The 16,012-nt window shown below is 48.5% G+C and overlaps 1 protein-coding gene across 1 annotated transcript; it reads right to left on the bottom strand.

Moving 5' to 3' along the window:
* Positions 1-4,282: 4,282 nt before the first annotated feature.
* Positions 4,283-15,668, bottom strand: LOC115082558 (oocyte zinc finger protein XlCOF6-like). The gene is made up of 3 exons (XM_029586774.1): positions 15,649-15,668; positions 9,115-9,241; positions 4,283-6,646 (listed from the first exon to the last, which is right to left on the bottom strand). Exons 2-3 carry the CDS (start codon positions 9,146-9,148, stop codon positions 4,419-4,421), a joined length of 2,262 nt encoding a protein of 753 aa, XP_029442634.1. The 5' UTR covers positions 9,149-9,241; positions 15,649-15,668; the 3' UTR covers positions 4,283-4,418.
* Positions 15,669-16,012: the final 344 nt, after the last annotated feature.

The following is a 16,012-nucleotide window of genomic DNA, read 5'->3' as shown; positions in this document are numbered from 1 at the left end:
ATGATACGCAGACGTATCGGGGGAGGGTCGATGCAATACAGTGCACGCGGCCGAGCGCACCGTTTAACCCGTAGATGGACGCGGGCTGCCTAGGCGCGTCCACCGCGGCGGAATAGCACCCCGTATTTACGCGGGGTGTAGGTGCCGGGGGGGGTGGGGGTTACAGCCCTCAGACGGAGGAGCCGTGTCAGTGTGGATTCCGCTGCCAGTTGCTTGAGCTGGGAGTGGCGAGGTGAGAGCGTGAACCCGAGCCGAGGGATGCCGCGAAAATTCTTGTAGGGTGTCCAGTGCTCGTTGGTCCGACACGATCTGGACCCACCGCTGGTAGAAGAGGAAACGTCGACTCCCCCCGTCTCCTCTTGCCGCGGATGGGTCGGCCCAACTTCACTGGGAAGCTCAGGTGGAGCCCGGGCCCGACCCTGTTCCTCTTTTGGGTTGCCGGTTCCCAAAAGGACGGAGGTCTCCCCCGAGGGCCGAGGAGACTGGCACGACGGGTTTCTGGAGGGCCAGAAGCGCTGGGAGGCCCCTGGCCCAACCCCCTCATGGGTGAGGGGTGCTGTGACCTCTTTTTTTTCCTGTCGTCCGGTAGCCGCGGCAGTGGAGATTCGCCCCACTTACTGGCCAGCTTCTCCGAATAGGAGGGATGCCTTACAGGGCAGCTTCGTGAGGTTCGCCTTGGAGGTCGCGTCCGCTGACCAGTTCCGCAACCCTAGCTGTCTTCCGGCCGCCGCCACTGAGGCTACTCCTCTGGCCGAGGCACGCACCAGGTCCGAGCTTGCGTCTGCCAGGAAGAGCGGCGGCGGGTTCAGTCGCCCCCCTCCGGAGTGCACCCCAGAGCTATCTGCCTTGATCTATCAGGGGGCTTGATCTTCCTTTATAAGTGAAGGTAACAAATTTCTCCCTTTGGATTAGTGCTGCGGTCCCGCCAACACCGTGCTAGTGTGGGGACAGCGTCCACATCTGCTGGGAGACGGAGAGATACTGGATGGCTGAGGTCACTGCAGGGGTCTATCTAGGGTGACGTCAGTTTTTGAAACCTGACTCCGTCTCCCATCTGCTGGCAGGGAAGCACAGAAGCCACTGGTCCCGAGTCCATCTGGCTACCCGCTAGGAAATTTAAGATTGAAACTATTGTTAGTACAATCTTGATCATTATGGCCCCAGTCTGGGCTAAAGATCTATCGGCCCTGCTAGCCATGATCTCTTAGAGGTGCCCCATTTTAAATTCACTCATTTGGCTGAGGCTCGCGAGAGAGCTGTTTTCAGTTATGGCTCCTATGTAATCTAGAGCATGCCACACCGTGTTCAAGAAAGAACTAAAAGCTTATTTCTCTGATTTTCAGGGCTGCTAAATCTAACATTTCATTTATCTCCAGGCTTTTCCATATCACACATTCAGAAAAACTGGTTAGAGTGGTTCACAACAGCACAAACAAAAATCAACCTAATAAATGAAGGTTGACCGACGTGCTGCAAATGCGCAGTAGAGAGCAGCTCTACCGCGCATGTGCGGGCGAGCACGTCGGTCACGCAGAGCGTCAGCTGTTGAAAAACATGGCGGCGGTGAGGAGCGGCGGTGGCGACAGCGAGGAGCGGCGGCAAACTCGGTGGTGAGGGAGGGGGGCGGCGGCGGCAGCGGGGAGCGGCGAACTCGGTGGTGAGGGAGGGAGGGAGGTGGCGGCAGCAGCGAGGAGCAGCGAACTCGGTGGTGAGGGAGGGGGGCAGCGGCAGCGGGGAGCGGCGAACTCGGTGGTGAGGGAGGGAGGGAGGTGGCGGCAGCAGCGAGGAGCAGCGAGCTCGGTGGTGAGGGGAGGGGGGTGGCGAGGAGCAGCGAACTCGGTGGTGAGGGAGGGAGGGAGGGTGAGAGTGAGGGTCGGGGAGGAGCTGTGAACTTGGTGGTGAGAGTTAGAGAGGGTGAGAGTGGGAGAGGGAGGTGAGGAGAGGGAGGGTGAGAGTGGGAGAGGGAGGTGAGAGGGAGGGGAGGAGAGAGGGAGGTGAGAGAGGGGGGAAGAAAGAGGGAGGTGAGAGGGGAGGGGAGGAGAGAGGGGGGGGGGAGAGAGGGGGAGGGGAGAGACGAGGGGAGGGGAGGTGAGAGGTGCTGTGTTTTGAAAATGTAATGTAGCCCGTTTTAATGGGCTTAACGGCTTGTAAAAATCATAAACCAGATCGCTCTCCTATGCCCTAGGTTTAACCCCCAGTGCTATTTCTACCACCTTAACTTGCTTCTCCCCCTCTCCTCTACCCCAGGCTCCACCCCCATCGCAGCTCCCTCTCCCATCCATCAGACTAAAATCGCCAGCACTCTCTCACTCACCCCATGCTCAAGCCCCCAACAGTTCACTCCCCTTTCCCTCCAGCATCGCAGGATCAGCACCCAGCTCCCAGCACTCTCTCTATAACCCCCTCCCATCTCAGGATCAACACCCAGCTCCCAGCACTCTCTCTATAACCCCTCCCACCTCAGGATCAGCACCAGCTCCCAGCACTCTCTCTATAACCCCTCCCACCTCAGGATCAACACCCAGCTCCCAGCACTCTCTCTATAACCCCTCCCACCTCAGGATCAACACCCAGCTCCCAGCACTCTCTCTATAACCCCTCCCACCTCAGGATCAACACCCAGCTCCCTTCACCTCTCTCACCTCAGGATCAACACCCAGCTCCCAGCAGTCTCTCTTCTATCCCTCCTACCTCAGGATCAATACCCAGCTCCCAGCACTCTCTCTATAACCGCTCTCACCTCAGGATCAACACCCAGCTCCCAGCACTCTCTCTATAACCCCCTCCCACCTCAGGATCAACACCCAGCTCCCAGCACTCTCTCTATAACCCCTCCCACCTCAGGATCAACACCCAGCTCCCAGCACTCTCTCTATAACCCCTCCCACCTCAGGATCAGCACCCAGCTCCCAGCACTCTCTCTATAACCCCTCCCACCTCAGGATCAACACCCAGCTCCCAGCACTCTCTCTATAACCCCTCCCACCTCAGGATCAACACCCAGCTCCCAGCACTCTCTCTATAACCCCTCCCACCTCAGGATCAACACCCAGCTCCCAGCACTCTCTCTATAACCCCTCCCACCTCAGGATCAACACCCAGCTCCCAGCACTCTCTCTATAGCCCCTCCCACCTCAGAATGAACACCCAGCTCCCAGCACTCTCTCTATAACCCCTCCCACCTCAGGATCAACACCCAGCTCCCAGCACTCTCTCTATATCCTCACCCACCTCAGGATCAACACCCAGCTCCCTGCACTCTCTCTATATCCCCTCCCACCTCAGGATCAGCACCCCAGCTCCCTGCACTCTCTCTATAACCCCTCCTACCTCAGGATCAGCACCCAGCTCCCAGCACTCTCTCTATAACCCCTCCCACCTCAGGATCAGCACCCAGCTCTCTCTCTATAACCCCTCTCACCTCAGGATCAGCACCCAGCTCCCTGCACTCTCTATAACCCCTCCCACCTCAGGATCAGCACCCACCTCCCAGCACTCTCTCTATAACCCCTCCCACCTCAGGATCAACACCCAGCTCCCAGCACTCTCTCTGTAACCCCTCCCACCTCAGGATCAACACCCAGCTCCCAGCACTCTCTCCATAACCCCTCCCACCTCAGGATCAGCATCCAGCTCCCAGCACTCTCTCTATAACCCCTCTCACCTCAGGATCAGCACCCAGCTCCCTGCACTCTCTCTATAACCCCTCCCACCTCAGGATCAGCACCCACCTCCCAGCACTCTCTCTTCTACCCCTCCCACCTCAGGATCAACACCAAGCTCCCAGCTCTCTCTCACTCATTTTCGCCCACATCAGACCCAATACTCACCTCTTAGAACTTTTACTCTCTTTTTATTCCCCCTACAAGCCTTTCTCTCACTACCCCTCCCTACCCCAAGTTCAACAGCTACCCTCATATCACTCTCTCCCTGACCCCAGGCTTAATACCATTTCCAAGATGGTGAAAGAAATTTAATTATTCTCTCCCATCAAACCTCTCATGGGGTAATGTCTCAATCTGAGTTGATTTTACACATAGGTTGACAGGAATGATCCTCACTAGTAAGGCAGGGAATGCTGTGACTGAACTCAGCCTTTCAAATTCACTGCTAGTACCCTTCTGACACATGCATTTTTCCAAAGATGTCATAGGGAGGAACATGCACAGGTAGCGTGTCTAGTTGCTCCTGAAAATTCTTTTTAACCAAACCAGTGGCACCCAATACAAATAGGATTTTTTCTGTATCTTTCTGCTACATTTTCTTTTTTTTTTTTTAAATTTTTTATTTATCAGCTTTTAAATGAATATACAACAAAAAATATTGTATCAGAATATACAGAAATTATAATCTTGCTCTCTGATTGCATCTCTTGGTACTTAAGGATCTTTGCTTTCTACATACAGTCCACAGAATAATCACTGGTTAGTGACACTTCTATCAACAATGCCATTCTTCTGTTTTTCTCCTTCACCACAAAAACTCTTATCAGTGTGCAGTTTTTCATGTTTTCTGAGGACTCTTTTAGAGGAAAAAGTTTTACCACACTTAGAACATATAATTGGTCTTGCACCAGTGTGTCTTCTCTGGTGTGATATTAGCTTATTCCTACGACTAAAGCTTTTCTCACATTCAGAACATGAAAATGGTCTCTCACCAGTGTGTTTTCTTTGGTGTAATATTAGCATATCCTTACGAATAAAGCTTTTCTCACATTCAGAACATGAAAATGGTTTCTCACCAGTGTGTACTTTTTGGTGTTGCCTGAGGTCTGATTTGTAAATAAAGCTTTTACTACATTCAGTACATGCAAATGGTCTTTCTCCTGTGTGGATTTTCTGGTGTTGTGAGAGGTTGTCCTTCCTAATGAAGCTTTTTCCACATTTAGTACATGAAAATGGTCTCTCTCCTGTGTGGATTCTTTGGTGAGCTATTAGCAAATACTTAGCAATAAAGCTTTTCTCACATTCTGAACAAGAAAATGGTTTATCATGGGACAACGTCTCCAAATGGATTTCTTTTGCACATAATGTCACTCGAATGAATCTCTTACAATCGTGTATATCTTGGTGTCTCATGAACTTTCTCTTCTGGAAGAAGCTTTCTCCACACTCAGTACATGAAAATGGTTTGTTGCCTGTGTGGATTTTCTGGTGTCGTGAGAGGCCTGCCTTGCTACGGAAACATTTGCCGCATTTAGTACATGAGAATGGTCTCTCTCCTGTGTGGATTTTTTGATGCAATATTAGTTTAGACTTCTTAATGAAACTTTTCCCACACTCAGCACATGAAAATGGTTTGTTGCCTGTGTGGATTTTCTGGTGTCGTGAGAGGCCTGCCTTGCTACGGAAACATTTGCCACATTTGGTACATGAGAATGGTCTCTCTCCTGTGTGGATTTTCTGGTGCAATATTAATTTAGACGTGTTAATGAAACTTTTCCCACATTCGGAACATATAAAGGGTTTGTTGCCTATGTGTATATTCTGATGTTTTGAGAGGTCTCCCTGCCTAATGAAACATTTTCCACATTTAGTACATGAGAATGGTCTCTCTCCTGTGTGGATTTTTTGATGCAATATTAGTTTAGACTTATGAATGAAGCTTTTCCCACATTCAGAACATGTAAATGGTTTGTTGCCTGTGTGTATTTTCTGATGTTGTGAGAGGTATCCCTTCCTAATAAAGCATTTTCCACATTTAGTACATGAGAATGGTCTCTCTTCTGTGTGGATTCTCTTGTGAGATATTAGCAAATACTTAGCAATGAAGCTTTTCCCACACTCATTACATATGAATGGTTTGTGATCTGTATGGATTTTTTGATGTTGTGACAGATATGTCTTCATAACAAAATATTTTCCACACTCAGTACATGAGAATGGTCCTTCTCCTGTGTGGATTTTCTGGTGTTGGGAGAGGTTGTGCTTCCTATTGAAACTTTTTCCACATTTAGTACATGAGAATGGTCTCTCCCCTGTGTGGATTTTTTGATGCCATATTAGTTTAGACTTATAAATGAAGCTATTGCCACATTCAGAACAAGAAAATGGTTTCTCCCTTGTGTGCATTTCTTGATTTTGTGCTAGGGCATCCTTGTGCATGATACTTTTGCTGCTGTCACTAGATGGAATGTCTCTCTCTTTTGTGTGCATTCTCAGGTGTACTTTTAGATTGCTTCTCTGTCTGAAACTTTTCCCACCTTCAGTGCATGGAAATGGTATCTTCACGGCATGGGATTTCTGGTGTAATATAAAATTTGATTTCCTACCAAAGTTTTTTCCACAGGTTTCACTCACATAGGATTTCTTCTCTTTCCTATTGCTCGGACGTAGGTCAGAAGTCAGGTAATTACTGTTATTATTTTGGAAGTGTGACTCTGCTCTCAGGTGTGTCTGATGCTCAGGGATGTCTGTGAGCTCCCTGTCAGTTCTCTCACACTCAGTAACTCCAGCTGGTGAGTCTCCTCCAGGGTCTCTCTGCTTCTTCTCTGACTCCTGCTGACTATTCCTTGTGTTTCTCCTCTCAGTCCCCTGGGAAACATTAGGACAGGATTTTCCTGATTCCCTTTGGATCAGTCCCAGTTTCATAGGACATTCTTCTTGATTCTCCTCCTTTTTTATATCTGGTGAGATCTCATCATTTGCTGGTGATAGAAGAAAGCATTAATCATGTATTAGTGACCATGCAATATTAATTTCTAGGTTTCAGATCCTATAATCACAGCTCTGGAAATGTGATACAGTGATAGAGCTGCTCCTCTCTGACCAGCCACTCATGACCATGGAAAGCTACCAGTGATGTGCAGTCTGCTCCAAAGTCCCTATGAGATAGGACTGAAGGAGCTAAACATGTACACCCATGAGAAGGGGGGATAAGATAGACATTTAAATACTTAAAATGCTTTAATAATGCACAAGCAGCAAACCTTTTTGAGTGGAAAAGAAGTTGCAGAACTAGGGGGGTCCAGATATAAACCTTGAAAGAGGGTGGACTTAGAAATGTAAATGAGATCTGTAATTCCTAAAGCACAGTTGATTAGGGATTTGATGGAGAATCCAAAGCTTCTCATCTTAAGTTTGAGGGAAACATGGGAGGGACAAGGGGATGTTATGTTGAAGGCTACCGATTTTTTTAAATGGCTGGAGACTTAAAAAAGGCGGGGATGGGAATTTCTATTGTTTTGTTTTTTTTTATCATGGTCTGAATCTAGAACAGGTGGCTGTTTGGCAGTGCAAGCTGGTGAGGGCCTGGTGGTTAAAGGCAGTCGTATTCAGTAGGGCTTAATTTGTAGACAGAAAGGAAGTGGAACTGTGCAGAGGGCGAGATGAGCGGGGCCAGGTTTGAATTTTCTCTCACAAACATATACCTGACACATTGCTCGCACGCTTAACCTACTCGTTGAGCACGGAGGATAACGTTCAAACATGCACACCTGCAACCATATATACGTTTATGTGTACACACCCCTGTATTTTACATCATCCAGGCCCATGTGCATGCCTGAAGTACAATACTCCTAAATGGATGCTAAAGCTCTCACACACATTGGAAAGATACAAAAGGACTGCGTTTTCAACCGGGGGTGAAGAGGCAGATGGAGGGGGGCCTCAAAGGAAGAAAAGGAGCGAGACAGATGGAGGAAGAAGGGGCTAAAACCTGCAGGAGGAGGAGGAGAGAAGCAGCTCGATCCTATCCTGGTGTTCTGCTGAGGAGAGGAGATAACCTTCATGACTGAGAGCAACAACTGAGGCAGAGTCCTCAGGGGGAAAGCCAAGTCTCAGAGAGAGAAGATGGAGAGAATGAGAGTTAAGAGGTCAGGAACGTAGGCGAGCTTGCTGGAAACAGAGCGGATACTCCATCGATAAAACCTGAGAGGGAGAGAAGAGGGAGGAGAGTGGGGGTGTAGTATAAGCTGGGAGGGGAAGGCTGAGAGTTACCAAGGAGGGACAGGACTGAGACTGATACTCCCAGCTGCCATGAGGAGGCCAGTAAGAGCAGAGAGGAAGAAAGTAAAGGTGTGATGACAGGAATGAAGATAAGAAGTGATATGTGAGTCTGAGACCAACATGGAGACTGTGATTGACCCAGAATCCTCTGCTGCCTTGGCCTGCTTACAGTTCTGGCCATGTGAACCCTAAATGCACTATTGAGCCTGACCTGGAGAAATTACAGGAGACATCTGGACAGCAGCCGGAGCTGCCTAAAACTTGTGATGGAAGGTCAGAGGGTCACAAAAAAGCCGAAGGGTCAGAATCTCAGCTAAAATCTCAACTACACTGGCACCAGCCTAAGCCATGTAGATCTCCCTGAGGGTGAAAAAAATGACAGGACAAAGGACTAATGAAAGATTAATGTGACCACCAGGCAATTAGGCCCCAATTTGGGAAGGGGGATCAGGCTAACATAAGTCTAATTTGCCTCTTTTTGACATGAGAAACTGTGTACGTGATACTCCCATAGGTTCATGCAATTCAGGGACTTGTTTTCTTCAGATTGATTATTTCATCTATAAAAAGAAGAGGTAGCTAATGTACAAACTGAGACAGAGGGTAGTGCTTCTCCTGAGCATTTCGCCAGAGAACTGCTGCGACTCTGTACCTCCCAAGGGTACCTGTATTGCTTACTGATAGACAATAAAATAAATTGATATTTGTTTCTACAGATTTTGGTCTGGTATCCTCATGTCCGTGGAGAAGCGCCTTAAGCATGTTTGGCGCTTAACAGAAGCTATAAGGATGGGGCCGTAGGAAGCAAAGAGAAGAGAAAGCTTGTCCTCAGGAGACCACAGCTGAGAGAGCTAGGAGAGGGATGGAGCTGAGCGGCAACCTAACCAGCACCAGGCCTGCTGGTCACAGGAGCCCAAGTTCCAGGCCATCACTGTGTCCAAAGGAGTCCACGTCTTAGACAACTAGAAAGTGCGGAGAAGCTGCAGCCTCCCAGGTGTGAATGTGCAGGGCCAAACTCAGTATGCTGCAGGTATAGAGGACGCTCAGACCTCCTGTAAGAGATGCAAACAACTAATCTTGGATCTGCAGTCAGGATAAAGTCACAAACGACCCTCAGTAAATCAGGCCCTGTGCCTGCTAAAAATGAAAATCATGCAGTCCTTACCCAGGGAGCTCAGGGTCTCGTAATTCTCCTTCATCACCTCCCTGTAAAGCTGCTTCTGGCCTTCATCTAAATACCCCCACTCCTCCTGGGAGAAATAGACAGCGATGTCCTCAAACGTCACCGGCACCTGAAACACAAACCAGAAACACTCAGAGACACGAGGAGGGGCTCAGCATGCATGAGATCTGTTTCCTCTATAGACCCCAAGATTTACAAGTCTCACTGTGTCACCAGAGACACAGAAAATCAAATGTCACTGCCCGGATAAATCAGCGACTGTTAATATTATTTAACTCAGCACTATCCAAAATATTGGGAACATCTGGCATTTTTTTTTAACAGGAGATCTGCTGTGCTAAACCTTAACAGAGCAGTAAGAGGTTTTGTGTCCTGGGCAGTAGTTCATCTCCCGTTTCTAGCGGTTTTCGCTGCCCCCATGTTTGTTGAGTTACGTAGTAACTTGACTTTTACGCATTCATTTTCTTATGGGTGGATGTGGATTGGAGGTCTTGAACGAGTAGATGTGACTCGATTATTTACACTTTCGAATAATAGAAGGACTGGGGGCATTCCATGAAGTTAGCAAGTAGCACATTTAAGACTAATCGGAGAAAATTATTTTTCACTCAACGCACAACAAAGCTCTGGAATTTGTTTCCAGAGGATGTGGTTAGTGCAGTTAGTGTGGCTGGGTTCAAAAAAGGTTTGGATAAGTTCTTGGAGGAGAAGTGAGAAGTCCATTAATGGCTATTAATCAAGTTTACTTAGGGAATAGCCACTGCTATTAATTGCATCAGGAGCATGGGATCTTCTTAGTGTTTGGATAATTGCCAGGATCTTGTGGCCTGGTTTTGGCCTCTGTTGGAAAAAGGATGCTGGGCTTGATGGACCCTTGGTCTGACCCAGCATGGCAATTTCTTATGTTCTTATGTTACCCACCTTTCCAATCCTGAGCTACATACCAGTTGCATTGCTGGTAGAGTTGGGAGCTCCCTGTCCCCAGAGACCTCACGGGCTAAGGGCCCGGGTAGCTACGTTTCACCTCCACGGACAGAGAATGGGAGAAAAGCTGCAGCAAATCAGGCCCAGAGTTTGTACCCGAGGCCGGGTGGAGCACCAGCGGGAGAAGCAGCGCTTGAATTCTCACTTCCCCGGCTCTCACCCCCGCTGCTTTCAGCGCGAAGCCAGTGGCTCCCCACCCGGTCCTTGGCACACTCACGGCCGGTCAGGATGGCAGGAAACCCACACATGGATATGCAGGAGATAGATCTGCATACAATGGAGGCAGCGCAGGCCAATCTCTCTCAGGCCTATGCGTTGTAGATATCCCAAAAAGCAGAATGGCCAGGTGTGGCTCGAAGGCGGGGCTACTTCACGACTCAACAAAAAACCAAGGAGGTAGGCAGCAGCCTTTTTTTTAAAAGTATCCTGAGCTCGGAATCAGCCCCCCTTGATACAGCAGCAGGTGAAGCTGGAAAGGGCCCACAGGGCACTGGGAGCAGCCCCGCAACAACAGGCTCAGGGCATAGTAGTTTTTCGCAAAAAGAAGAAATAGCCAGGTCGGCACGAAGATCTGGATTGATTATGTGGCAGGGCCATAAAGTGGAAATTTGCCAAGATCTGGCACTTTCCACTATGCACAAGAGAAGGGAACTCAAGAGATGCAGTAACTACAAGCTTTTCTCTAAAGCTGATAGCATTTTCATTTCGATTTTGGTTGCATTTCAATGTCTGCTCTTTAGTTTAATTGATTATTTGTTAGTTATTTTTCAATTTAAATTCATGTTTGTTCTATACTTGAATGCCATATTATCTGTTTATACTTAACCCCATGTATTTATCGTCCTGGATTATGCTTTTATGCAATATCCATTTCATTGTAAACCGATGTGATATGTATATAAAAGTTCAAAATAAATAAATAAATTACCGCCCTTCGTAATAACAATGTCAAGTGCAGATGGCTTTTCCCTTTTGGACTGAGCTTCACCATAGCAGGAGCGACCTCTGGGATTTCCACAAGTCGAGGAAGCGGTAGAAATTTGTGCAAGCAGCAGGCTCGACATCAGATGGTTCTTTGACATCTGGTGATCATGCTCGACCTCGCTGTGGTACCCCTCGACGGTAACGTGTGGAGAAAGGAGGCAGGCGGCTACGTCGCCACTCAAGCGGATCACAGCAGCTCGGTAACCATTCTGCATGAACTGGCTATCCTTTTCCGTTTTGTGTGTCATGGGAAGACAAGATCTGCAGGAGGACTTACTGTGTTGTTATTTGTTACAGGATGCACTTAGGGGAGGGCCGGGTGGGTGTGGGTCAGAGTGGCCGGGAGTAGAGATGATTTCACCCCCCCCCCAGAAGGGGATCCACGTGAATGGGGTGTAGATCCGGCTCTGGAAAATAACGGGAGGGGAAGGTGGGCACAGGATCTTGTATTTGATGTAGCACGTTACAATAACTTGGATAGCATGTACACAAGTGCAGAGTGGCGCAGGGGGATATATTTAAGTTGTTAAACAGAAAGCAAGATGGAAGGGTTACGCATAATCTCTATTAACGCCAAGGGACTCAACACCCCAACTAAGAGGAAGTTATTATTTCAGGAGGCGAGAAATGGGCGGGCGAACGTTATCTTCTGTCAGGAGACACGTCTGCTAAAGCGTGCAGAGCGTTTGCTGTGGGATAGATTTTTTTTCCTCAGCAATACCTAGCCTCGGCTTCTGTTAATAGGAAGTACTGTGGGGGTGGAGATCCTGTTCGCTCACTCTATAGTAATAGATGTAAAAGACGTTAAACGAGATGCCGAGGGCAGATATATAGACCTTAAAGTTCTGGTGGGTACTTCATTGTTCACACTTCTCACACTATATGGTCCAAATGTTAAGAACATAAGCACATAAGAAATTGCCATGCTGGGTCAGACTAAGGCATCCTGTTTCCAACAGAGACCAAACCAGGCCACAAGAACCTGGCAAGTACCCAAACACTAAGATGATCCCATGCTACTGATGCAATTAATAGCAGAGGCCATTCCCTAAGTCAACTTGATAGCATTTAACATTGACCAGAAATCATTCTTTCTCCACGTCTTTTCCTTGTTAGAGACGTGGGCTGAGGGATAAGTTATTGTCGGGGTGACTTTAACATAACCAGGTACCCTTATTTAGACAACACAGCTCTAATGGGGGCTGGCTGAGGTCTCACAGACAGGCCTTAAAAAATACTTGTTTGCAGCACGGGGTTTGGTTGATATTTGGCGGCTGCGGTATCCAACACAGCGCAACTATATGTTCTTCTCTCATGCCACAAGTCATATTCTCGTATAGATTCGTTTTCAGTCGACAAGGCTCTAGTTGATCAAACCTGGTCAGACCACGCCCCAATTTGGTTAGAGGTCTGGCTCCTTACCAGGGATGCAGGTAAACATTATTGGCAACTAAACGATAGCCTATTAAATGACAAGGCCTTTGTGGAATCCCTGATGGGTGACATTCAGGAATATTTAGATCTCAATTGAAGAGAGGGGATTTCTCCAGGTACAATCTGGGACTGCTTAAAGGCGGTCGTTAGAGGGAAATTAATTTCCAAGAGTTAGTTTCCTTAAAAGAGAAAGAAGGGCCAAACAATTACATCTCCTACGGCTTAGCGCAAATCTAGCTCTCAGCCATAAACGTTCCTTAGGCCTAAGGAGGCCACAAGGAGAGAGCTTCAAGCTTCAGATTTGGCAAAGGTAAGCACTCCACCTTGACCTGCTGCGACAGCAACACTTCGAATTGGGCAATAAGGCTGGACGCATGCTTGCTCGAGAGCTAAACGAGAGGGCGGCTTGGTCTTATGTTGCCCAGGATCAGGGATTCCATGGGGGACAATTTTATATGAAGTCGGTGAAACGTGTTCTCGTTTACTAAATTTCTATGCGGAATTACATGCATACTGACGATAATGTGGAAACCCAAGATATTGACGGATTACCCTGCAGGGGGTGGGATTACCGTCTCTCCCAGACAAAGCGCGAGAGGTCCTGAATGCTGAGATCAGCCACAGCGAGATTTTTCAGACGATTCAGGGCCCGGGTTCACGGCTTAAGTTCTATAAAGTGTTCCAGGTGGTAGTAATTCCCCCCCCCCCTTACTTGAGATGTTTAATGCCTTGAGTTCGGAGGGTCCGCTATCTCTTGAATCTAAATTTGGCTGGCATTACTATCTTGGTTAAGAGTGGGGAGAGATCCCACACACTTTGTGGCTGTCGCCCTATATCACTGATAAATATTGATCTAAAACTCCGAGCCAAGATATTAGCTACCAGACTGGGGAAGCAACCAATCGGGTTTTGTTCTGGGCTATCCAGCCGACTGGTTGGTGGGGCCCCAGGACAGGTTTGGGGACCACTGATCTATAGGGGATATCTTATGAAAGAAATATATTGTTATAGAGGTGATATTTCTCATACTAAATTGTTGTATACTAGTAGCGAAATGAGATTGGATTGTGTATCTTGTTGTTGTCTTCCTTATAAAAGAAGAAGAAGAAAAAAAAAAGAACAGGACCAACTCCATTACAAAAAAAAGAAATAAAATAAAATGCACAGACAAGCAAAGGTAAAAAAAAAAATATATTATTTTAAGTTTTGTGATTGGGAGATGTTAGCATTGGGAATGTGCGTTGCTGACAGGATTGTGCAAGATGCAAAGGCAACAGGAAACCCTCCCTTCAAACAGGCTGATGCGATATCCTTTGCATAAAAAAAGTGCCTGCAAACTGGATGCCCGTTTTGGTTTTTTTTGAACGGACCTCTCCTGGGTGCTCCATGCAACAGGCAAAGGAAGTGCTGTGCTAATAGGGCCATGCAATGGATGTTTGGGTGTCCCTAGGGCTCTGCCTTGAAGAACAGCCTTCTGAAAAGGGACCGCACCTTTCACGGACATGTGACGGTGAATGGTCCAAGTGGCAGCAACCGAAGGGAGTGCACGACCCTTAATATTAAATGTATTCATGCCTTCAAAATCGGGCCAGAACCTGGGGACGAGGCTGTCTGCGGATCCTCCTACTGTAGTATCGCTAAGAGGAGGAATCTCAGAAAGCAGGAGGGGGTTTTTTTGGTATTTTTTCATGAGCCTTTGAGCGCAGCGTGCTTTAACGCCTGGCTCCTGGCCGCATGGCAATTGGGTTTTTTTGGCGCTGTGGGGTAATAGCTAACAGCCTCACTTACGTGGAAATTGCATGTGCTGAGCGCCATTAGCTATGCAAACCCAACCGGACGCGCGTTCTGGACGCCCTAATTCCCGTGGTGCATGGGGTGCGAGTCTAGCGCGTCCGACTGCGTGCAAACAGACGCGCTGACCCGGGCGCCCAAGATTACATCGGCCCGAAAGTGAATGCAAGGCAACCTCCGCCAGAACAATCACTTTCGGGCCGATACAGTACAATTGAGGGAGAGCGGGCGAGCGTCGCTTCTCCTGTGCGTGCGATACAGTAATTTAATTTATTTAAATTAGGGCCGGTAGTAAAAGAAGTGCTAGGGACAATAGCACGTCCCTAGCGCCTCTTTTTGATGGAAGCGGCGGCTGTCAGCGGGTTTGACAGCCGATGCTCAATTTTGCCTGCGTCGGTTGTCAAGCCCACTGACAGCCACGGGTTCGGAAACCGGACGCCGGCAAAATTGAGCGTATTTCAAATTTTTTTCTTTTTACCCTTCTGGACCTCCGACTTAATATTGGCATGATATTAAGCTGGAGGGTGCACAGAAAAGCAGTTTTTACTGCTTTTCTGTGCACTTCCCGTCGGCAGAAATTAACGCCTACCTTTGATAGGCGCTAATTCTTAAGTAAAATGTGGCGGCTTGGCTGCACATTTTATTTTCTGTATCGCGCGGGAATGACTAATAGGGCCACCAACATGTTGCGGGTGCTATTAGGTTCGGGAGGGTTGGATGCGTGTTTTCGGCACACTATTACCCCTTACTTAATACGGGATAAAGCTAGCGCGTCAAAAACGCGTGTCCAATCGCAGGTTAACGGTGCCTCCGCGAATGTACTGTAACTGTATGGGCCTGTTTGATGTTTATCAATCACTGCATGCATAAACTTGTACAGCAATGAGATCAAAGAGAGAAGGGGAGCTTTTCATGTTTGGCTGCCGTTCAACCGTCACAATGGATGCGCCCAGGTAGAATCCCCCCTCTGATAATCTTTTTTTTTTTTTTCTTTTACGACTGCAATTACAATTACTCAACTGGCAGAGCTGTGGCACAAAGTCCACCGTCTGGCCACCGTGATCCCCGAGCTGAAAGCAAACGCGTCTCCTGATCTTCCTCATCAAGGCTTAACTGTTAACACTCGGCTACTTTGCTTGAGCTGTTCTGTGAGGGGAGGAGAAGCAGGAAGAAGAGCCTGAGGGAAGCGCAGGGATTAAAGTGCGCAACTTTTTTCTATAACCCAAGGATTGGATTCAGCGCGTGGAAAGGATAGGAGCAGTGCCAGGCTCATTTCCTTCATTTTATATCAGAGGCTGGAAGGCATCCCTGCCCCCCTCCTACCTGCTGAGCAGAAAGCCCTGCAGCCATTCTCCTGCCCCTTCTCCAGAGCAGGATTCCAGCCTGGCCCCTCCCTGCACGGTCCCTGGGGTGGGGATGGGATCAGTCCCAGGCTGCATCCCCTGCCCCCCTCCTACCTGCTGAGGAAAGCCCTGCAGCCATTCTCCTGCCCTTCTCCAGAGCAGGATTTCCAGCCCCGGCTCCCTCTGCACGGTCCCTGGGGTGGGGGATGGATCAGTCCCAGGCTGCATCCCTGCCCCCCCCTCTACTGCTGAGCAGAAAGCCCTGCAGCCATTCTCCTGCCCTTCTCCAGAGCAGGATTTCCAGCCCCGGCTCCCTCTGCACGGTCCCCTGGGTGGGGGGATGG

The sequence above is a fragment of the Rhinatrema bivittatum genome, unplaced genomic scaffold (assembly GCF_901001135.1).
Source record: "Rhinatrema bivittatum unplaced genomic scaffold, aRhiBiv1.1, whole genome shotgun sequence".
Lineage (NCBI taxonomy): Eukaryota > Metazoa > Chordata > Amphibia > Gymnophiona > Rhinatrematidae > Rhinatrema > Rhinatrema bivittatum.
Note: the sequence above shows the minus strand (reverse complement) of the source record. Positions and strands in the feature narration are given on the sequence as shown.